The sequence below is a fragment of the Cuculus canorus genome, chromosome Z (assembly GCF_017976375.1).
Source record: "Cuculus canorus isolate bCucCan1 chromosome Z, bCucCan1.pri, whole genome shotgun sequence".
NCBI classification, from domain to species: Eukaryota; Metazoa; Chordata; class Aves; order Cuculiformes; family Cuculidae; genus Cuculus; species Cuculus canorus.
In genome coordinates, this window is record NC_071441.1 from 39,424,634 (window position 1) to 39,448,678 (window position 24,045).

General features: G+C 39.4%; 1 protein-coding gene across 7 annotated transcripts in view; it reads left to right on the plus strand.

The window, feature by feature from the left end:
- The first annotated feature begins 8,750 nt into the window (after positions 1-8,750).
- AGTPBP1 (ATP/GTP binding carboxypeptidase 1) overlaps positions 8,751-24,045 on the plus strand; it is a 62,387-nt gene continuing 47,092 nt past the window's right edge. For 5 of the 7 annotated variants that reach the window (XR_008447742.1, XR_008447743.1, XM_054054183.1 and 2 more), the window contains exons 1-4: positions 8,751-8,888; positions 17,756-17,863; positions 18,881-18,951; positions 23,106-23,253. Coding sequence is in view for 5 of the 7 variants with exons in the window: in XM_054054183.1 (XP_053910158.1) it covers positions 23,183-23,253 (71 nt within the window). In the remaining 2 variants the exon portion in view is untranslated. The remainder of the gene's footprint in view (positions 8,889-17,755; positions 17,864-18,880; positions 18,952-23,105; positions 23,254-24,045) is intronic. The other 2 variants (XM_054054184.1, XM_054054185.1) reach the window with 2 other exon arrangements.

The window sequence follows — 24,045 nt, forward strand, 5'->3', positions numbered from 1 at the left end:
GCTCGTCTGTCGCTGGGAACTGTCACAGATGCCTGGGGGAACAGCATTTTTAGACTCGTTTACAGTTTACTTCACTGCTCAAGATTGTAGAATAGTTTAGGTTGGAAGGGACTGTAAAGATCATCCAGTTCCAACCCCCCAGCCGCGGGCAGGGACACCTCCCACTAGATCAGGCTGCCCAAGGCCCCATCCAACCTGGCCTTGAACACCTCCAGGGATGAGGCATCCACAGCTTCCCTGGGCAACCTGTGCCAGTGCCTCACCACCGTCATGGTGAAGAAATTCCTCCCTATATCAAGCCTAAATCTGCTCCTCTCCAGTTTATACCCATTCCCCCTAGTCTTATCATTACAAGCCTTTGTAAACAGTCCCTCCTCAGATTTCTTGTAGCCCCTTCAGCTACTGGAAGGTTGTTATAAGGTCTCCTCGGAGCCTTCTCCAGGCTAAATGACCCAAACTCTCTCAGCCTGTTCTTGTACAGAAGGTGCTCCAGCCCTCTGATCATCTTTGTAGCCCTCCTCTGGACACGTTCCAATGGCTCCGTATCCTTCTTATGTTGAGGATTTCAGAACTGGACACAATAATCCAAATGAGGTCTCACAAGAGCGGAATAGAGGGGCAGAATCACCTCCCTTGATCTGCTGGCCACGCTTCTTTTGATGCAGCCCAGGACACGGTTGGCCGCCTGGGCTGTGAGCACACATTGCTGGCTCATGTTGAGCTTCTTATTGACCAGCACCCCCAAGTCCTTCTCTGCAGGGCTGCTCTCAATCACATCATCCCCCATCGTGTACTGAAACTGGGGATTGCCCTGACCCAGGTGTAGGACCTTGCACTTGGCCTTGTTGAACCTCATGAGGTTCACACAGGCCCACTTCTCCAGCTTGTCCAGGTCTCTCTGAGTGACATACTGTCTGTCCTTCTGGTGTGGCAACTGCACCACTCAGCTTTTGTCATCTGCAGACTTGCTGGGGTTCTGCTTAATCTTGCTGTCTATATAATTGATGAAGATATTAAACAGCATTGGTCCTAGTATGGACTTCATTTGATCTTTATTAAATTTTCAAAATGTAAAACCTGAATGCTCCCAGTTTTTCTGGCAGAGATCACTGGTGTAAAAATCCCTGCGGTAGTTAATGTAACCAAATAGAGGCTAGTGGAAGTAGGTACTGCCTCCAAAGTTATGAGGAAGTAGTTGGATTTTAAAATGAAAATGCTAATTTCACACACCACCATTTCTGTTCAATGTGCTCTAAGTAAGAGCATTTATTTCTTCTTGGAGGAAAGCAAGAGGAGAAACGCAGTGTGAGCTCCTGTTAAACCAATGACAATACCTACTTTACCTGCTGTCTTTAGTTCAATGGTGTTGAAATGTCTCGTATTTCACAGATGCACTGTACTTGTACTTAATTCCTGGGTGATATCCAACTCTACGGTAATAGACACCTTGTAACAATCTTAAGGTTATGGTGGCAAAGAGAAGATCGTTATTATTGAACCTGATGGTGGTTAAAACATCTGTAAATGAAAGCTAGTCGTCTCTTCTTTAACACAGAAAACAGCGATAGAAGGCTCTTGATTTTGTGAGGAATTATATTTCTAATTTCAAGACAGAAGAGCTGTAGCTGATGTAACTATCTGTAACAATTTTTAACTATGAAATTAACACAGAACCCCAATATTTAATGACAACTAGTTTCTGAATAGGTAGTATATTTGAAGCTTGTCACAGATGCTTCCGTTAGCTAATACCTGTTTGTGTTTCTGCACAGGATGGATGGTAGCAATTAGGACCTTGCTTTTGTGAAGTCATATTTGCGATCTCAGTCAGGTTCCTTGTAGACCAATGGATGCATCCTAACTAACTCTAAGCACGTATTGCTTCTCTTGGCAAAAATGCTGGGCATCAAAAATGAACAGCAGTTTGGTTATGTGTGTGTGAAATGACCACAGCAGTTAAAAAAGTTAATTTGTTCAGGGCAGTAACCCCTAAGTGGAGATGCTTTGTTTCAAGAACATCAAAGGATTTTAACTGGTTAGAATACTATGAAGTGCATTGATTGAATGCTCTGAAGGACTCATCAAACTTTCAATACATGCAATACTCACGTGGGAAAATCAAGAGAAATAAAATCATTTTTTATTTGATTTTAGGTTACACACAATTATTTTGCTGGGACATAGACTACAAGAATTACTACTTTTTAAAATGCCTTAGTGTTTAATACAGAAGTACCCCTCTTTTTCTTAGACAAACACTTACGTGTAGAATCTACAAGGTAGCCCTCAATGTTAAGCAAAACAGAAAAGAAAGGCAACCCCCAGATAATTCTTGGTTGGTTGCAGAACATGTCATGTACTTCCTTCTTAGTGAAGTGGAGAAGATTAAATGTAAGAATTGAGGAACTTGTTGCAGTGCTAACTGTGGAGTGCCTTTGTTCCTGTAATACAGTAAGAACATGCCATCATATACTTGACTTAAGTAGGCTGCTTTGTTTAAGAAAACTTCAGCTAACCGTGTACCAGTTTAGGGTGTAGTCAGTTGACTGCCTGCTATTTTTGTCTTTCCAAAGTCACGTTAAATTAGTTTTCAGGGTACTGATGTATTTTGCATGAGTTTCTAATACAGTGTCTATTTTTACACTGCAGAAGCTCATACTAAAACATTATGAATTTCTTAAGGATACTTAAGAAGAGAAATGAGCAAACTTGTCCTCTACTGCTCAGATCAAGAAAACAAAAGTCACAGAACCACACAATGGTCAGGTTAGATATCCTGTAAAAGGAATTTTGACTGGAACAAGCAAAAAAGCACCTGTGGCCTTTGAAGTGCTGTGTGCACAAAGGTCAATTAAATCAAATAGAAAAATATAGTTTACCAGTAAGTTTTGTCTGTTTATAATGTATTCCTCTTATGCTCTAGGTGCTATTCTTAAAACATGCTAAATAACTGAAGGCAGATTTAAGAGATAAGGCTCCCTTGTTTGCTCAAATTATCGAGAGTATGTAGAGTTACATATTGACCCAGTTGTACTAAATTACATGGTTTGTTTATAATTTTCTGAGTTACACAGAGTACCCTCCTCTTCCTCAAGAAGTGTTATTGTGTGAAGAGAGAGTTCACTTTAGTGATGTTAGTATCACTGCAAGATACTTTCAGTTAGCTTTCACTAAGTAGTTATCTCTGTCTATTTTGAAGATGATTATTTACCTTTCGCCATGCTTAATGTATGGTTGATTTTTCAGGAACTTACCATTGCTGTGGATGCCTTTGTTAATGAAAGTAATTGGTGCAGGGAGAAATGGAAAATGGAGATAAGTGGAAGTATGCAAATACTGTCATAAATAGAAAGAAGGTGACCTTCAGCTAGGCCAAAGTCTATTTTAATTCCTGCTGTTCTTTAATGTGCCTGTATATAAAGGAATTTACCAAAGGCTATTCCAGATGAAGGCCCTGTTTAAAACCAAACCAAAACAGCTTGAAAAACTGCCCCAGATGGCAGCTTCATAGTACTTAGCTGACAGCTTTGTCCTAATACAAACTGTCAAAATCTGGTGCACTGATATAACTAAAAATACCTATCATAGTAGTCAGGATATGAAGAAGCAGCAACATATTGCCCTCAGTACAAAAATTAAACTATATACTTTTTTTTTTTAAACCTCTGAGTATGGAGGTTCTTGTTTGACTGAAATACATGAGATTCATTCAACAACAGCCTCTCCCTTCCACCCCCACTCCCCAGAATACATAGATGAAAATATCCACCAGGGTACAAATTTATATGTTCTGAACTTCTCTGTGCAAAGACTATTTGATGGTTATTTCATTTGTAGTATTACAGAAGCAAGAGCAACTGAATGTGCCACAGATGTGAAGTTGAACTGAAATGCTTTTGTATGCACTGAAATACACACATAAGAGAGCACAAAAGATCTTCTCAAAGGTGAAAAAGAACAGAGGCTATGTTGGAAGAGTACCAAATGTTCTAATGGTGAGGAAGGAATGACCTATCTACAGATAAAAAACCAAGAACAAATTCTCCAGTGTGTATACAGAAACAAGTGCTGGCTTTCAAATGAGGGAGTGATTGTTTTTTCAGAGTTAAGGAAAACTGGTAGCCATTATCATTATCTGCAACCAACTGGATATGTTCAGTATGTAGGAGTTTAGAAACAGGCAAGGCAGATTTAACTAGTACAGCTTAAGATTCAATAGGGAACAATTATTAGACAGGTGATAATTACAAAGGAAGAGGATAGGATCTTATCATAATGCTTGCAAGTTGTTATTCATCAAAGTATTTCTAAGAACTTTTTCTTACCCTCCTTGCTCTTCCTGCTCACAGAGCGAATAACCATAAACTTTTAAAATTATTTGTAAATATTGTAGCTGTATGGTCTGATCCTGGAAGTCACACTGTACTCCTTACATAGTGGTAAATATTGATTTCAAAAGACTGCAAATGTGCAGTTGCACATTTGGTGCAACTGGAGTGGGGAGCTTGTCTTTGAAAATTTGTACCTCTGAATAAACATTGGCAATCTGCAGCTCGATTCATTACTTGTATCACCTTGTCAAAAATACTAAATCAATGCAATGTGATTTGTGTAAATGTTTAAGCTGCCTTTTTAGCTTATTATGCCAAACATTTCTGATGTCCTTGCCTTTTTATGTTGTGTGTAGATAGAAATTTTTTATTTCTTTCTAAGTGCTTAGATTGTCCCATTAATAAGTATGTTCCTATAACAGAATTCCCTCCGAATACCAAATCAAAGACCTAATACAGTGTGCAACTCATTCTGCTCCACAAGACAGTATTACTGTTCTGCTGTTTTCAGAGAAGAGTGCCCGGCTCGCCATCCAGCTTTCACTTAAAGGCAATATCATTTGCTATCACCTTGTTTTCAAAACACTACGGAGTTAATATTTTCTCTGGCTAAATAAAATGTTAATTGTTTGCAATAATCTTATCTGCCTGTTAAATATTTTACTTGAAATGTTGTAAAATTTTGTGAAATCAAAATAATAATGAACGATTACATTTACTTGATAGGATCAGATAAATGTTCAGAATTGTACTGTTTAACATGATTTTCAAATATATCTTTATAAAAGAGTCTATGGATAAAATAGTCACTTTTGCACACAGTCATGTGTTTGAAAACAAGAAAGCCAGGGCAGATTCCTCCAGCCTCATGTAGGTAAACTGCACCTGAATTGGTAAGAATTATTATGCAAATATGAACAACAGTGGTCTGCTACTACATTTGTACACTGGAGTCAAGTTTTTTAAATGTAAACTTGTTCTCTGTAGAAATCAATCTTAAACTTAGAATCACTTTACCTGCCAAAAAAAAAAAAGAACAAAACAAAAAACCCAAGCTCCAATAAAATAATGACCTTTAACTTCCCATAGATAGATGTTTAGCAAGTAAAAAAATAAAGAGTTCTGCACCAAACAATCTTTTGGGTGAAATAATTAAGTTAAATGCAGCACCCCAAAAAAAAGAGAAAACATTTATCTTCTGCATTCTTTGTTAGCATTAACAGTGAGACAAGTTGATGGGTTTCAGTGACTTATACAAGTCTTTGTGTTAAGCACACTACTATCACTCATTTATTCTTACAAGAAATTACACTTTTTGCCAGTCTTACACTAAACCTGATGTGTCCTCTTTCTTCAGTAGAGAATTCTCCCATTTTTACCCGTCTTATTTTTGTTTTATGCCAGGACACATACAGAGCTGTTTAAAAATCTTTTCTTAGCTAAGTAAACTGCCTTTGACTTCAGCTTTAAAAAAAAAAAAAAAAAGATAGATTTTTATCTACACCCCCCCCAGTTATTTGCTCTTTCCCTGCCAGAACCTGCCTGACACTATTTTTATCTTCGCCTGAGTCATACTTGAATTTATTCCACGTCTTCTGCTTTGCTTTAGACAAAGTTATGCATTTAAAATAATTCCATGACTAGAACTTCACAGGGAACCTGTAGCTGTACTGTTTGCTGTTTTAAAGCATTGGCTCTTAACTGTCATCCAATGTGACCACTGCTAGGGAACAAGTGAGACTGTTTCTACATGTTGCTGCTGTGCTGGCGAATTCCTGCATTTTGATACTTCGCATTCTTCTCCTCCATGCTAGATGACTGAAGAAACCAGTAAGGTAGGAGAGGGAGGAATCTCCCTCCAAATACATGCATATTTTCTGATCATAACCCATAGGTTTACAAGTTCTAGGAAGCATAATTAATGTTGAATTATTTGCTGGATAAAGACTAAGCGAGTAATAAAATCCAGGATGACTGGTTGTATGCCTTAATCACTCCTATCCATTCATGTTAATTTGGTGGGAAGGAAACCTAAGAAAATGCAACCAAGCATTTATGCAGAAATTATATGATAAAGGACTAAAGAATATGCTACACTACTTCAAACTTGAATTAAGTCTACTAAAACTCTAGTTGACTGTCTTGATTTAATGGGTAGAAACTGGCTGATGCTAGTTAGCTAGACACCACTGTATTTAACCAGACTCAGACAGGAGGACTGGTATGCCCTGTTTAGCAGAGATCGGCAGCCGTACTCCCCTACTCCTAACTTAAGCGGTTTCTGCTGACTTGCCAGTAAAGCAGCTTTGTTCTCTGTCCGGAAGGTACAGATGTGTACGTTCTCTGGGCAGATCATCTGTGGATGGTTGCATGGGTGATATAGAGAACTGACTTTTCTAACACTGTAACAGCCTTGGAGTTAAAGGTGTAACACAGTAACTGCAGATAATTCTTCAGGTAAATCACCCCTAGGAAGAGCTGTCACCCAAAATGCACAGCTACTTCCAAGCCAGCAGAAAAATTTTGGACATCTTTGTTCCTGTCTTTGTGAGGGGTATAAATTATAGTGTGTAAGACAGTAGCTGCAAATGCTGTAGCTAGATGTGGGAACTTTGAAAGGTGAGATGAGTAAAAGCGCATACAATTTAAAGGATCTGAAATCTGCTTTTTACTGCTAAGTATTGGAATGAGTAACTCCACAATTATAATAACGTTATTGGGAAATGAACCTTGTGTCTTTCTATTTCTAGTGGGATGTGTCCCTGACCATGGCAGGGGTGTTGGATCTAGATGATCTTTAAGGTCCCTTCCAACCCTGACTATTCTATGATTCTATGATTCTATTCTATTAGGGATTGTGCCTGTACCATTAGCCACTATGGCTAGAAATAAGATTTGAACCGGATTTCAGATTGCCAGCCCTCACTGAAGGGCCGCTCCACCTTTTTAAGGCTTGTAAACTATCAGTATAGAGATGTGACCTCAGATTTCTTAGCAGTTTCCTTTGTTCACTTGAGGAACTTTGTGAGCAAGGAAATGTTACTTCTTTGTTGTTACAGATTAAAAAGTGTCAGAGAGGTAGATTAAACAGCTCTCTTTCAGAGATCATGGGCAATAGTCAGCACACAGAGGTTAATTTCATAGCATCATAGAATGGTTTGGGTTGGAAGCAACCTTAAAGATCATCTAATTGCAATCCCCCTGCCACGGGCAGGGACACCTCCCACTAGACCAGGCTGCCCAAGGCCCCATCCAACCTGGTCTTGAACACCTCCAGGGATGGGGCAGCCACAGCTTCCCAGGGCAACCTGTGGAACTGCCTCACTACTCTTACTGTGACAAAATTCTTCCTGATGTCTAATATGATCTTTCCCCTTCCAATTTAAAGATATTTCCCCCTTGTCCTATCACTACATGCCCTTGTAAAAAGTCCCTCCCCAGCTTTCTTTTAGGTCCCCTTCAGGTACTGGAAGGTGGTTATAAGGTCTCCTCAGAGCATTCTCCAGGCTGAACAAGTCCAGCTCCCTCGTATAGGAGGTGCTCCAGCCCTCTGATCATCTTTGTAGCCCTCTTGTGGAGCTGTTCCAACAACTCCATATACTTCTTATGTTGAGGATTCCAGAACTGGACACAATACTCCAGATGAAGTCTCACAAGAGAGGAACAGAGGAGCAGAATCACCTCCCTCCACACTGGCCATGCTTCTTTTGATGCAGCGCAGGACATGTTTGGCCTTCTGGGCTGCGAGCGCACGTTGCTGGCTCATGTCGAGCTTCTCATCGACCAGCACGCCCAAGTACTGGTCCTTAATTTTCTATAATCATAGTGTCATAGAATCACCAGGTTGGACAAGACCTGTTGGATCATTGAGTCCAGCAATTCCTATCTGCCACTAAATCATGTCTCTGAGCACCTCGTCTACTCGTTTTTTAAATCCAGGGATGGTGACTCAACCCCCTCCCTGGGCAGCCTCTGCCAGTGCCCGATGACCCTTTATGTAAAAAATTTTTTCCTGATGTCCAGCCTGAACCTCCTCTGGCGCAGCTTGAGGCCATTCCCCCTTGTCCTGCACCCTGTCACTGCGAAGAAGCAACCAGCACCCACCCCGCTACAACCGCCTTTCAGGTAGCTGTAGAGAGCAATAAGGCCTCCCCTGGGCCTCCTGATATCATGAAATGTAACGCGCATGCAGCGTCTTTAGAAAAGGTTTGCAAGGAGAAAGACGGGGTGGGGGGAAAGGAAAAGAACGAACCCTCTCCCTCTTATGACTGAGTTTCGAGCGCTCAGCCTTCCGCCCCGCGGCGGACGATGCGGCTCCACCGCCCCACTCGCTCCCCAACCCGGACCTCCTCGCCCGCCCCCCCCGCCCCTCGTCGCGGCGGCGTCGCGGGGCGCGTGCGCGGGGCGGGGCGCGCGCGGGGCGGGTCCCTGCGGGCGGCATGAAGACGCCGGGGCGGCGGCGGGCGCTGGTACGTTGTACCGCCTTGACCCTCTCTCTCCTTCTCCCAAGGAGGGGCTGCGGGACGACGCCCTCACCCCCAGCCGCCGCCCTCGGAGGTGAAGTGACACCCCTCCCCCCGCACTGACGCCGGTGCCGCGGAACTTGGGGGGCGGGCGGCGGGGCTTTGTGCGGGGCTGAGACAGGGCGAGCCGCTCCGCGGGTGCGGGGTCGGTTGCATCCCGCGGGCTGCACTCCGTTCTCCTGCCTCCTCTCGCGGGAGCGTTCCTCCGCTCCGGTGCCGAGCCGCTTCAGGCGCCGAGCTCAGCCAGATACCGAGGGCTCCTGACCTAGATAAACTCCCGCCGTGCGCCCTCGGAGCCGTAAGCTTTTCTTTGCGTGTTACAGGGAGCGCTGCGCTGCACCTGCGTGCGGTAAAACCGCTGTGGAACCTCCGCAGCGCCGCGCGAGGGCCGTGAGGTGGACGCCTGTTTTTCTATCACCAGGGCATCGAATTAGCTCCTCAACGGGCGTATTCCCGCTGATGATGCTACTTTAACGAGATACCTGCATGAACTCCCTGTACAGGTTCTACTTGGTGAAAAGGCTGCCCTGTTTTCATCGCCGGCGCGTTGAATTAGCTCCTCGACGTGTGTATTCTCAGCAGTGATGCTTTAGAGAGATATACGCATGAACTCCTTTTATAGGTTGTATCTCGTGAAAAGGCTGCCCTGTTTTTGTCACCAGGGCGTTGAATTAGCTCCTTAAGGAGCATATTCCCAGCAGTGGTGCTACTTTAGAGAGGTATCAGCGTGAACTCCTTTTATAGGTTGTATTTCGTGAAAAGGCTGCCCTGTTTTGCCGGTGGCTTTTGCTATGTGTGTTTGATGCTGCGCATAATGGTGGGTGACGGGATGGTGCTGGTGGGATGGCCCCACCTTCTGGTTAATCCTTCGGTGAAATCATACTTGTGACCTGGGAGTTGTTCTGGAAATTATGCCTCGTGATGTGCATGGTGAGCACAAGTCTGTGTTGGAACATCTTTTTATGTTTGGGGAAAGGGAACGTTGAGGTAATCTTTTCTGGAGACTGTTCTGTTTAACATAAAGATCATTTTATCAGGTGCCCATATTTCAGCAGAACAAATTCTTATTGGTAGTTTCTGATGTCTCAGATCATTACTGTGTGTTTTTTATGACAGCATAAACTAAGAGACCTGCATCTTATTTGCTGAAAGCTTCCTATGAGTACATTTCTCCTTTTATTATTTTTTTTTTTCCAAAATGGGAGTAGTCTTAGTGTGTGAAGTGATACCCGACCTATGTTTATGTAAGTCATACCTCCTGTCAGGTTTAGCTTTCAGTTCAGGTGTTCGAGATAGCAGTGCTCATTATAAGTTTTCAAGAAATTCACAAATTGCCTTCCTAACGGAGGCTTTTGAACTTGAAAAGTATTCAGCTATTTTGTCAGCAGATGGCAACACACAATCAACTGATTTATATTAGCTTACTGCTGCTGGGAGTAACTTTCTTGAAACTGTGTGAGAAGCTACGCTTGGAGAGGGAATACTCAGAAGGCGGCTCGCTGAAGTCCTCTCGGTTTACAGAATGGGCTTGCTATTTCATCTCGTGTTTAGGTTTCAGTTAACAGAAGGCATTCAGCTTCTCACTCAACGACTTGTCAGCAGTGTATCTTATGATTAGAGACTTTGCAGTCTTTAGATTTTGTGATGATACTGTGCTGCACAGATCTGGGAACCACCTGTTTTTTGGCTCTCAGTAAGTTAGTTGAAACTTCTTGAATTGCAGTATCTGTGAGCTGCTTGCTCTTAGGAGGTTGCTCCTAATATGAATTGCTGGTGTCTGAAAGAACCAAGTACTGCTTGTGTCACCCTGGATGTGGAGTTTAGCTGTAGTAATCAGAGTTGAAACTCCTTTAGCAACTTAAAGAGGAAGTCAGGTTTCTTGGAGCGAGCTGCTGAACAAGGCAGCTGCTTGTGTCAGTGCTTAGGAAGGATTTGTAGTGGCAGTGTGTCTCTGGGTATGTTTTCAAGCCCTGCCACTATCCACAGCTTAACTGCCCGATATCCTGTGTTAAGCTTCAAGAAGATTATGAACTGTTTGGTGTGTGCCCTGGATATATGGACAATGCAGTGTGGTTCACGTTTGGAAATAACAGTTTTATAACAAACATAGACTGGAGATAAGGGGGAGTAGGAGAGCACCCAAACATCTATCCTTTCTTTTGCAGCATCTGCAGAGATGCAAGTCCTGAAACTGTCATCCTAAAAGCTTAATGCATTGAAAGGCATATGTAGATTTTCACTGAATCTTTAAAACAACCTCACAGCTTAGGAAAAGCAGGATGGTCCAAGGGTTTATGTACTAGAGGTAGCTAATATTGTTTTAATTGCTTCAAGTGTAGCTCATAGCTAAGTGGTACAAATCAAGGTTTTGAAAGCAAGAATGGTTGCTGAGCGTTTTATGGATTGTGAGATAATTCTGTTTCTGCGTAATAATGGATTTGAAGGGAGCCACATGGAGCCAGAGATTTTTTTCTGTTTTGGTTTTTGGTTTTTTTTTTCTTCCTTCTGGATTAAAACCAGACTTGGGCGTTTGCTTTAACTCGGCTGGTGAAGTGGCACGTTGAGATGTTTGGATTCATTTATTTACAAACTAATGTTAGCCATCAAGACAGCATAAGCCAAAGGAGCAGGCACTGGGTTAGGAGCTGGAAAGCACCTCTGATGTTTAGCACTGGCTCAATGAAGCATTTCCAAGAGCTGGGGAAAATTACTGTTTCTGCTATGATTGTCCTTTCCCTCCTGGCTATTTTTATTGCCTCCTTTCCTGTGCCATTCCCCTTCTACCTGATGAAAGGGATGAAAGGGTTATGCTAGCTGGGCAAGAAGCAGCTGACTTCTGCGTTTTTTATGTGAACCTAAGTCATGCAAGCTTTGAATGTGATACTCTGTGAGCCTGCTGATGGCAAGTTTGTCATATCTTGAGGAGTAACCTTATGCTTGCTATGCCAGTAACTTTCTAGGAGCTTCTTTCCAGGCAAGAAATAATGTGTAGTTGTCTTATTTTAGTATTTTTTTCCAATAAATGCACTTTTCTTTTAAAGGGAATCAGTATTGGGCATTTACAGTTTTTTTTGGCTACATGTATCAGACTGTTTTACAGTTAAGTGAACTGGTCCTAATCGGCTGCAAGTTGGCGGGCTGCTGTACAAGGCTTTGGTGCTTCAGTCTTCTGTGAAGCTTGACGTATGTCAGTTTGAATGTCCAAGTATATACTGCAGTTTATCCAGTCACATCCAAGAGTTAGTACCTTGCTGCAATGCAGCAATTTTGGAAGCATTTTTTTTTCTAGTAGAGGTTGTTAGCCTTTTGATATTATTTTGAATTTGAAAATTAGACACACTTCCATCAAAAATTTGACATGTTTTTGCTGCTTAGAGGAGATAGCTAGCTTTAAGCATTAGGAAAGCATTGCTAGTTTTTCTAGTAGCTGGAACAAACTTTTTCTCATGGGATATATACTTTTAATGTAACATTAGGTATATTGTTTTGATGATTCTAAAAGCTTTTTGTACTGCTGCGTATTCAAGTATTACGAAGAGATGATGTTTAGTGTATACACAAAACCATTCTGTATTAGTTTACGATTTAATTTAAGAAACAGCTGCTCCTGAAAATTTTCTGTCTGTGCTATTTATTGACTTGGACTTTAATTCCTGTGACACTTCCACAGAGTAAGATTAGGGATGGGGTGGGAAGACTGTTTTTGTTTTACCAGTGTTTTTAGAAGGTGGTTAAGTAACTCAGTTAGGAGTAGGCAACTTCATAAAACATTTTCACTGCCACATTCCTTGTAATTCCATGTATATGGGTTCTGTTTACTAGATTGTGGTTGAGTGTTATGTAGGATTTGTCAGCTTGAAATTTAGTTGTGAAGTTTGAAGGATTTACCGAAGTTTTAAGTAGCTACCGTTAAATTATAGATGAGCAAAACCTTTATGTATTGTACTGTAGATTGAGCTTTCAGGATTTGAAACAGTTCAAATAACTGTGGCATGTCAAAATAGTTCGAGAGTTTTAATCTAACATTAAGTCATTAAGTCTCATGCTTTTGTTAAGGAAGTTGTTCATGTCCAATCAATTTGCTAGTCTGTATGTCTTTAAAATATTATAGGAGTGTTTTTTGTTAAAAAAAAATTATGTAAAGAAATACTTGTGGTAGTTGTCATCTGGGGTGCTGATTTGGGAAACAAAGTGTCATGTGTAAATGATTAAATGGCCAGAGGGGCTATCGAAGGTGTAGTTTAAGTCCCTTGCAAAGGGGCAGTCTAGTCTCCCTTATGGTACAAGGGGATGAGAAGGTAGGGGTAGCACCTCTGTATTAATAGCCGTGGCCAGTCCTTACTGCTGGTAAAGGAAGAGCACTGTGCTGTGTTAGAGAGTGTTTCTTGTGTAATCTCAAGTAACATACTGCTGTTTTCCATATTGTGCAGGGATATTTGTGGAGTTTTGCTGTATTTAGTATGCATTTTGTCGTGGTCCTCACATGCTCTCTACAAGCATTCTAGATAGTTTGCTTTTTGGTACTGAGACAGTGACACTTGCTGTCCCATGCTGCTGCACATCCTATTCCTACAAGTGTAAATTTGTTTAGGCAAATAGTCTGTTCCTGCAAACAGTTTACTTCTATGTTTAATAAAGTAAACCACAAATAGTATTTTGGAATTAAGAATGCTAGAGCAGAAAGAATGCAGTGGTCTTTTTATATGGCTCTCTTTAAACAGCCTTTTTCAGTGTCTTGAAAAAGAGTATTTTGACCTTTGAACGAGATCTGAATCTATGGGGTATGTGAAATGGAATGCTATCAAAGGCCAGTTTGCTTCTGACTTAATCTGCACTGGGACTGAGGGGACCCATGTCAACTTTGTGGCAGGTAGAAGTCTTTTGGAAGTATACTTGAGAATGCTATCACCTGATCTAGTGGGGAGGTTTGGTTTAGCTTTTTTTTTCTGCCTAGCATTTGTGAAATTTTAAGTCACTACATATTTTGTCTGTTCATACTTATTCTCCATTTATTTTTCTAATTTGTTGGCTTTTTTTGACACAATTCTGTACTTTGAACCTTTGTATTCCTTCTATTTTCACATACTAGTTGGTTTTTTTTTATACTGCAGCATTTACAAAGGTTTTGCTCAGTGACTTACTTCCACTATCTGATAAGTGTACAGCAAGGACATCACTTGTTTGCTGTGCATCTGTTCATGGTTACTCTTTTTAAATCTCTCGAATTAATAACTTCACGATGAGCATAAGTGAAGTCTGAGCTCTGGCTTTGAAAATACTTTGGAGTGTACCTAGCTTAGAATACAGAGCAAAACATGAAAATAAATATAGTTGAACAATCTTGCAGGTTCTGCAGACTTATACTAGATTTACTCAATAAAACTGAAGCTTTTTGTCTCTTCATGAATATGGTTTGATATGTGGTTTTGCAACTCATTTATTTATAATAATAATATATCTTATTTTATATTACAGTGTAAAGCATATTCTGTATAATTTATATTAGGTTTTTTTTGTATAGTATGAAGTGTACTCTGCATAAGGTATGTTGGTGAAGAAAATGTGTTTCTAGAAAGTGGAAACAGAAAACATTGCAACTATAACAGATGTAATAGTATCAATCAGAAATGCATGTCCATGCCTGTTTTTGAATTTGTGGTGTAATTGATAAAAAGAACTGTCTTCTTTGGAATGTAGTTACAAAGTATGTTGCAGGAAAGTCCTAGTATTAATCAGGGTAAATTTCAGAAGTCTCTGGCTTTTTTAAGGCATTTATTTTCTGTTGGTTTTTTTTTTCCTTGTGTCTACTTGTGTGTAGGTTTTTTAGGAGGAAGGAAAGAAAATAAAATACAGAAATAGTTTGAACTTTTTAGTTACAATTGTCTTTCCAAGAAAGGCATGGTCTGTCTTAAAGTATTTTGTTCAATGGAAGCATGTGAGTTCTGATTATGTAAACTCAGAATGTTTTCCAGCTTCAGTAGCAGACAGATTCTTTGTCTTCTCTAAGTGGGAGTACTGATAGCAGGATTTTAGCATTGAAAGTGTTTTTAGTTCCCGTAGTCTTGAGAATTAGGCTTTATCTAGCATGCTCTGTATATGTTGTTTCTGAGTGTGTTTGTGTTGCCATGTTTGCTTGCCACTTTTTTTTCTTCCATGGCAGTTTTTTGAAAACATACTTTTTGGGGAGATTTTACTTTGCAAGAAAATGGTCTTGATGGCAAGACAGCCTGGTATAATTCCCAAATATGTGTATAGAATGTATATGTATAAACTTCCACTTTCAATGAAAAAGGGGGAAGAAAAGAGTAACCATGAAAACAGAGCTGCTGTTGCTCAAAAGAAAAGTTTTGAGCCTCAGATGTGAGGTTACTGAGTGTTTAACCTGAGGATTTTTTTCAGATGTGATGTTATCAAAATGACAGTGAAAGTGCCTAACACTTGACGTATTGTAATGGTGACTGTGCGTTTTTCTTACTGTAAGTTTAGAACTTGATTTCATGTCTGACTTCTTTACTGTCCATTAGTGAGTAATGGGAGATAAAAGGGAAAACAATTTACAGTGAATACACCTAACTGCAGGTTCTGGTGCAGTTGAGCTGTGCATTACTGTACTGAGCTTAATCTGATTTTTTTCAGTGTGGCTTGTAGTAAATAAAGGGGGTAAACACTTTCTCCTAAAACACATGCATATGTTTTAGTAACAGAATCTTAAAGGAAATGCATGAAGAGTTACATGGCAGTGCATTTAAGTATTTGCTTGGTAGCATTTACTTTAATTCCGTCTAGTATTAGGGAGCAGTGGATTTGGGATCACAAAAGTAAATGAATGCCTGAAATGGAATGAGGTACTCCTTCCTGGGAAAATCAGGAGCTGGTTTTGGCTGTGCATCAGGTAGTTGATGGGATCCCACAGACAGTTGAGATAAGGGAAAAAAATAGGCTTTATTTGGTATCTCTAGTGAAGAATTTTGACAAGAAGCATAATAAGTGCTTAATGTGTTATCTTCAGGGATTGTAGTATAGGAGGAAATCTCACACCTGGCAGTCAGCAAGGGAAAAGCCAAGTCTAGAAGTTTCTTCATCCACATGAGAAGAACTGGGCTCAGGCTGTTTATGGAAGTGGATAGCAACATCTGGAGTCTGTGACCTTGGTCACAATTCTTTTTCTTGCAGCTGTCTGAGATCTAGTCACCTGTGCTAGCAGAATGCTATTGCTATCAAGCTCTAGGAGCGCGGTACCAGAATTACTAATTCCCTTTTTCACCCACCATGTGGGTTGCTACCTACTGTGTCAGTGAAACTTGCTCTGAATACTTTCACAGTGTCTGACCAGAATTATTGCCATTTTCGAGAGGCTGAACATCTTGGTATTCTTCTACTGCATGTAAATTAACTTAGTGTTCAGGAAGATGGTCCTCCTCATGAGTCCTCCCAATAATGCCTAATACATGAGCCTGAATGTGAGGTTTGAATTAAATGGTGTCACTTGGTATCTTTAGCTGTTGTTTTGAGCAAAAGAAAACAGCTTTGCGATAGTTCTTGCCATTTTGTGCAGTAGCTTTGTTCATCCAAGAAGTAGGAGTCTGTGTTCCCTGTTGTTCTGTTACATTTCAGCACATGCCAAAACTCACACAAAAAGTAAATATTGGGGTATCCTCTGCCCTTTTGCACAGGCTTAGCCACTGAGTGGCAAATTTTCATAGACCTGAAAAGATGCATTAGCGGAGAAGGTGGTTCAGTGGCTCAGTGACAAAGAATTCACCTAGGAGGAAGGCAAATGCATGTCACATAAGGCATATCTTTGTTTTCCTTAGGAGAAAGGAAAAGGTAAAAAATAGGTATAACTTCTTTATGTATGCTTAATTTATCTTAGTGTTGGTAGCATTACTATAGTGAGTACAGCTTTCTGATTTGGAACTTCACCTCTCTGGAGAAATTTCCTGTGTAGAAATTGCCTGTTCCCCCTGTGCGGGTGGGGGGTGGGGAGCATAACATTCCACAGACAGTGTGAATAGGCAAAGGGAGATGAACAGAATCCACCATATATCAATGCTAATTTTAACTAGTCAGCACTTCCATGAGCTCTCTGCTCCCCTCCAACTTGCAACTTCTTTTCTTTTTGTGGGTTTTGTGGTCTTATAAATGGAGAATTACTAATGCGAATTTACCCTCTGTTCTGCTACTACTGACCAGCAAGTGGCATTGTGTTTAAAAAGTGTGTTTAAACTGAGATTCACACACCATCTACCTTTACCTTTCTATCAGTCCTTTATTCAAAATAAGCATAATATTAAACGTGTTGAAAATAGTTTGGAAGTGTCTTTTTTTTTAGCATCACCTAGTAAAATGGTAAGGAGAGATTTTTATTACTTTAGTATACATAAATGTTCCATCAAAACTCTTTGGATTGCTGATCTATACGTTTCTCTCTTTTATTTTTCTCCCTGCTTCTTCTCTTTCACTCTTCTATGTTTTGTTTTTGGTTTTGGTTTTTTTTGGCCGAGGTTCTTGTCCTTTTTCTTATCTGCTTGGTTTTTTCTCCTTGACCGGGAGCATTTGCACATTAGTGCTTACTGAAAAACTCTGTGATGAATTTAGAGCAAAACAATTTAAGATCTTGCAGTTCTAGATACTTCAGCTGTGTGGCTGTCTCCACTTGTACAGCAGATTGGTACACTCTAATATGTAGACACTGTTGGCACTGACTGTTCATCATATCTCTGACAGCAGGTCAGTGCTGCGTACAAAACGGCACTTGGCTACTTGCGTTTCAAGAATCTAATATTTCCTCCCTGCAAGACCTGCAACCTAGTTTGAATAATCCAAACTTTAAAATTTATGAAAATGTCTGCATTGTGGTGGACACAGCTATTCTCTTTTAACTGTTTGCCTTCTTTAAAGGGAGTCAAGCTAATTTGCACTTGAAGGTTACTTGGGGAATCAAGCTGGAAGTCTTCTGAAAAGCTGACCATTTGCTTCCTGGCTGCTGGGAAAAGATTTTGCTTTCAGGTAAGTTTGGAAATAAACTTGCTTCATACTTCATCTACCTTAGGCTTTTGGCAATTGCAGAGTGGAATTAAAGTAATAAACCCCTGATTATTTTAGGTGCCAAACAACAAGAATTTTTGAGGTGTCTTTCAAATTGGTCTGGGGGGCAGAGGCAGTGGCAGTCTGTATGTGTACTTAACTGAATTTCTTGCCTGCATTTCTCATGAGAGCAAGAGCTTTGTCTTCCTAATTCTCACCACACATCTTTGAACATCGTTTTTTCCTTCTGCTCTGTCTTTTTACCTTAGAAGTAGCCACTGTGCCCTTTGAGGACACTGGTTTTCATAGTGGGAGTATTTGTCATTCATATTAGATATCAAATGGAAGTACTGAGGTTCAGTTAATGACCCTGTAGACTGCAGCCATAATTGCTTGGAGGCACCATTTGAGGAAGCAGTGTACCCTGAGGACACTATGTCCTTAAAAGTATAGGAAAATTGAGTCCTTAGCACGATATGGTTTCTGTCCAAGAAATATATTCAGGTCTTGCTTAAATAAGAACACCAAACACTCCATGTTTCTCACTGTGCCTCCAGTCCTAGTTATCATTTAGATTAATGAAATGGGAGTCAGAAATTAAGTATGTGGTGCAAATGTGGTGCAATCTCACAACGTTGTCTAGTAAGTTTAAAGAAATGTCTTTACTGACTTCAGTAAAAGCCTTGTTCAATAAAATTCTCCCAGGGACATGAAAATAGTTTGCTATACAACTGTTATAAATTTCTATTTTATTATAATCAGACCCTCGGAGGACTGAATTATAATGCAGAACCTACTTCATCCTTATAATGCAATAGTTTATTTTAAAAGCTGGATTGAATAGATTGAAGAGAGAAGATATGGTAGTGTAGAGAAATGTAGTCAATGCAGATTAACTTAATTAACATTTTTAATATAGAGACATCCAATATGGTGATGGCATTTCATCATTAAAGAGCAAAAGATGTTGATAATATGTAGTTGCTAAATATCTTCCAGGTTATTTGAGATGGTGATTTGAAGAATCAGATTTCCGATATGAACAAAGTAAAAACATCATCTGAAAAAAGGTAAATTTATAGACATTCTTCAACATCACTGTATTTGACATTTGTAAGAAAAGCCAGTCTTTATCTTAAGTAAAATATATATTATAGGTCCTTAAGAAGAATGTTTAAGTTGATATCTTGAAACACGGAGGGAGTCAATGCTGATTAGCAAAAAATAGCTGCACATATATTAACTAACTTTTTAAGTTTAGAATTTTCAATTAGTATTAGACATGTTGAAATACAAAATATATATTAAATTTCATTAAAAAAAGATCAGTTTAGTCATGTAATGAATATATTGGCAAAACAGAATGATTTCTGCCAAAAGCACAAATGGACAAGTTTTTGTAATACAAGTTTGTATAAGAAACTATGAATTTGTCAGAAGATGTATCATTCTCCAATAATCTTGTCATGCAACACACAGCTAGGACCAACAAGATTGACATTACTGAAGATCTCAGGAATTGAAAAGCTGTGTTTGTTATTTTAATGATAACATGTTTTAGCAAATAGTTGAAAAAGCTATGAGATTATCTGTGGAAGGCAACATGTCTATAAAGTGTCAGGTTCCTAACATTGGAAGGCTTTCATTTTTACCCTTTTCTTAAGCTAGCACAGGTTAAATCACTTTGTTAAATAGAACCATGTAATGAGATTTAAATAAATATTCTAAGGGCAGCAAAATAGGGAATTTTGGCTTCAGTCTTATTTCTCTGAAACAACTATTTTCCAAATGGGTGGATGAATTCGCATGAAGGACGTGCTCTGCTGTGGATGAATTTTATATCTTGGGATGGATTTAAAATCTGAATTTAAATACTTGGATGTATATCATCTTTGCTTTTGCTGACTTTAACAGTGGAATGGCTTGATATCAGAGACTGGGTGTTCCTCTGCGAAAGATTGATCAAAAGAAATAGTAAAGAAACTATTACATTTTCTACTTGGAGTACATTAGTTCCTTGGGCATTACAATAAGCAAAGTGAAACTCTCCCTCTACAGTGGGTGTTCTTGGAAGTACTACTACCAATTCTAGTACCTAAAGTATACTATCACGAAAGATATTAGATTTTTGCAGAGTGGCTACTTAGGTGCCATTTATTATTTAGTTATTGAGCTAAAATCAAAGTTTCCACCCCTGCAGTTCAAACCAGTTATTCCCCAAGTCATGAATAAATCACAGTGAATTTATTGTAGAGAGAGAACTGGGAACTAATTAGAAATACCAGCTCTGTATTTTGTAACTGTGGAGGTGTTTGAGAAGAAAAAATTGGAAATTTGCATTGGAATAAAATGAAAACAAACTCATTAAAAGCCTGCTTCCTTTAAAATAGTTTTTTAAAGACTTGCTGTAACATACTGAAACACTGAAGACCTGTTTGCTGTGGGGAAGGAAACACTCCCTGATGCATCGGTCTGCTTGCAGACTGCAAACAGTTTCTGTGAAAGTAGGTACAGTTGGGAAACTGAAGTTTTCTGATTACTTCTGTCATTTGACTGTTAGCTTTTGGGAGGCTTCTTGCAAGGTGAATAGCTGAAAACTGGTTTAGGATAAGTGAATTTTTATAAGCTGCTGTGATGGTCATTAAAGTTGTCTTTCTTGTCAGCAGACATTTAGAAAGAAGTGTAATGATGTTTTTTAGCATTTACGTGGTGATAGTAGTGTATAGTGAGTAATGGAGAGCTGTGAATCTGACATTTCTCTATAATGAGAGTAGGATGCATAAACCTTTTTGGAGCTGGTGGGACTGAACAAAATATCCCTGCAGTGAGGGAACTGTCATTGACATGTTTTCTTATTGGAAGGCTTCTTTTTCCAATGTGAACCCGTGAAGTCTTCTGTTCTTCACCATCCTGGCATTTTCTTCCTCTGTATCTACTCATAGCTTTCCTGACCAGAGAGGGAGGAAATCGACAAAGCTCTCTGGTTAGCTAGAGTCATGCTGTATGCTATGGCAACAGTTGAGATGATGTCTAGCTTATTCATGCTTCCTTTTTGCAAACAAAACTGTTGTATGAGGGGCATTTTGAGCTGCTACATTTGAACATGGGGTGGGGAAAGGGTTTACTACTTATGGAGACATGCAGTGTATGGGATCAAATATTTAAGCCTCGTTAACTTCACCTCAGGATGCTTAAAGAATGTCTAGATCTATCCCAAAATAGTAATTACTGTTTGTCTTAAGAACTTGAGAGATTTGGTTTAAGTAGTGAAATACAAAGATTGCAAACCTAGTGGTTGTCTGTGGGAGTCAGGGAGCAAAAACCAATTATCTGTTGATCACCCATCTTCCTTTGTTTGTGCTGAAAGAACCTGGAAGAACGAACTTTGAGGCTGCAAAAAGCAAAAGTTGGTTTGAGTCATTCTTGAAAATACATCTGATTCTTTCTGTGTGAGAAATAACAGGTTCCATGAGCAGGGAAGTGGCAATAAAATACTACATGTGTGTTTAAAGCTTTACTAAAATAGCCGTTGCAAATGATTGTGGTCAGGAAGCTAAGACAAGTGCTGCATCCAGGTGCTCTGGAGTAAACGCACTGACTGGATACCGGAGCAGTGGTACTTAATTGTTTTAGAAGCAAATGGCGCACTGTTTGTTTCATGTGCTCATTCTTTTTCCTTACGATAATGATAGAAAGTATTTTGTGCTGTGGCTAATGATCTGAAAGAGAAGAAAGTTCTTGTGAAAATTGCAGACAACTTGAAGCTGGAAAGATCTGCAAAAATGTTGGAGGATGAAATGAGTTCAAAATATTCTTGTAAAATGCAGAAAATGGCTAAGAATATCTGAGAGAAGTATGCGAAAGGTACTGTGCTTAAAGAGGTGTATCTCTGGAACACATAAAACCAGGCCTGTTTGTAGTGAGAAGAGCCAGAAATAGAAAGAATAAGCTGCATGGGGGGAGACCAAAGGTTTAGAACCAAGTTGCCTTTGGTTGTCGAATCATTGTTTTTGCAGGCTGTTGAGGACTGGGCATATGCCTGTCATGAAGAGAAGCTGTGATGATCATCCAGCTCTGAAAAGAAAGTTCATATGGCCTAAGGGAGTTTATTCTGATGATCCTTAGTCATGAGTTTTAGAACTAAAGATAGAGACTCCATGTGACCTTCGGTGACTATTGAGGCTGGTGTAAGAAGGCTTTAGAATGGAGTGAAAAATGTCTCTTTTAGTAACAAGAAGGTTACTTCACAACATTGGAAACAGAGTTTAGTGTGAAATGCTGGCCACAGCGCTTAGGGTATTCATGTGAAGTTCTGTAATGCCGGCAACGTAAAAGTAAATCTGGCTCTGACAAGACACTTTTTATCGTACCATTCTGACTATTTCCTTGGTTTATCTAGCTGTTGGGTTAAAAATACTGAATTCCACAGTACCTCTCTATTTTGGAGAGCTATCTTCTAGAGTCTGATCCTGACTGGTTTGTTGGTCAGAACACGTATTTGCATTACAAATATCAGAAAGATTCCCATTGCGCATTGGGCTTGCATTTTGTTCTTAGGTCAAGTGGTTTGTTACAGCAGTGTTATGTACAGGAGCAGAGTTTGTCAGGCTGGCTGCTGTAATTCCTGTCGTACAACCTTTTCAGTTTACTGTGCAGACATTGAAACCTGTTGCAGTATTATAACCACTCTGTATATTAATTTAGAATGCTAATAAGTAAGAGTACGATTCTTGTTTCCCGAAGAAAATGCATTAATAGCTAAGAATAAATCAGGACTTCAATTGATATTTCAGCTTAGACTCTGGGCTGGTGTTACTTTCAAGAATGATTATTTGGTATGCTGAAGATGTTTGAAATTTGGCTATATTTCTTTTGGGGAACTCTTGTAAGATGAATAGCTTAAAACCATTCTAAAGATCTCTTTAACCGCTACAGTGAGTACTTACTTCTTTTGCTAGAAACTCTGGCACTAGGAGGAGATTGTACCTCTAAATCTTAGGATTTAGGTACTACCACCCAGTGATGACAATGACTTACCCTTCCCAAACCTTTTAAAGGTTTCTTTCTGCACATGGTATAGTACTTCACATCACACTGTAGCTTAAATTTTGCAGGCCACAGCAGTGAAAAAAAATCAAGTTTGTTCTAAAATTTTAATATCTGTAAATGAGTTTTGTCTTTATGAAAACTTATTATTTCTTTTTTCTATTTGTTTGTTCTTCAGGATGTTCTTTGCTCTATTGAGTTGTTTCTAGCTTTGAAACTACATTGAGTTCGTTGTGAGACCAATGATACACCACAATGGAAATTATATATACACATGTACACACGCTAACTGAAAAGCAGCAGTTCTCTGACACATCGGCTTGTATGTGGGTTGGCTGGACTCTTAATTGTTTTGATTTTGGAGATGGTGAAGGTGACATACTTTAGAAGCTTGTTAGTTTGTATACCAGGTCAAGAGAGGTTTCATTAAAGTCTTGTTTATTTTGAAGTATTTGAAGTTCAGAGGATAAACAGAGGAGTAGAAATAAATAAAAGGAAGCTTATGGGAATAATAATGGCTTTATGCTGTTCAACCTGGTTTTGGATGGTGAGAAAGGATTGGAGGGATTATGCGTTATTTATACAAAGAAAGTAATATTTCAGCAACCAAGACAGATTTCTTTTAGCTCAAAAAATGCTTTAATTTTTAAGTCTAGCAATTAACTGAGAAGATTATATACTTACTTCACAATGTAAAGTTATTCTGATTTAAGCTCTACAATCAGTATAACCATTTCTTATTACTGATGTTAACAGCTTCTAAGTATCATATGTAATCTGAAATTCTTTCTTGATTGTTTTTCATTTACATGTCAGTGTGGAGAAGTGAAAGTGGTGGGAACAGTTTTCTAATCAGCTATTATAACAAAGTGCTTTCAGCGCAGTACAGCCTTTGCTGTCAGCTACTGTTTTCTTTGTTTTTAACATTTTTGTCCACATCTAGACTAACTATTTTAGTAGAGTGAACTGTGGGTGTGAAACCTTTTCACAGATGTAAACTACCAATCAAGGAGTAATAACTCCTCATTGTAGTAAATTAAATGGACAGTATTTATAAGGTTAATGTTATATACTTCAGTTGATTGCACAGTCAGAACAGCATGTGTGTAAAATGAATT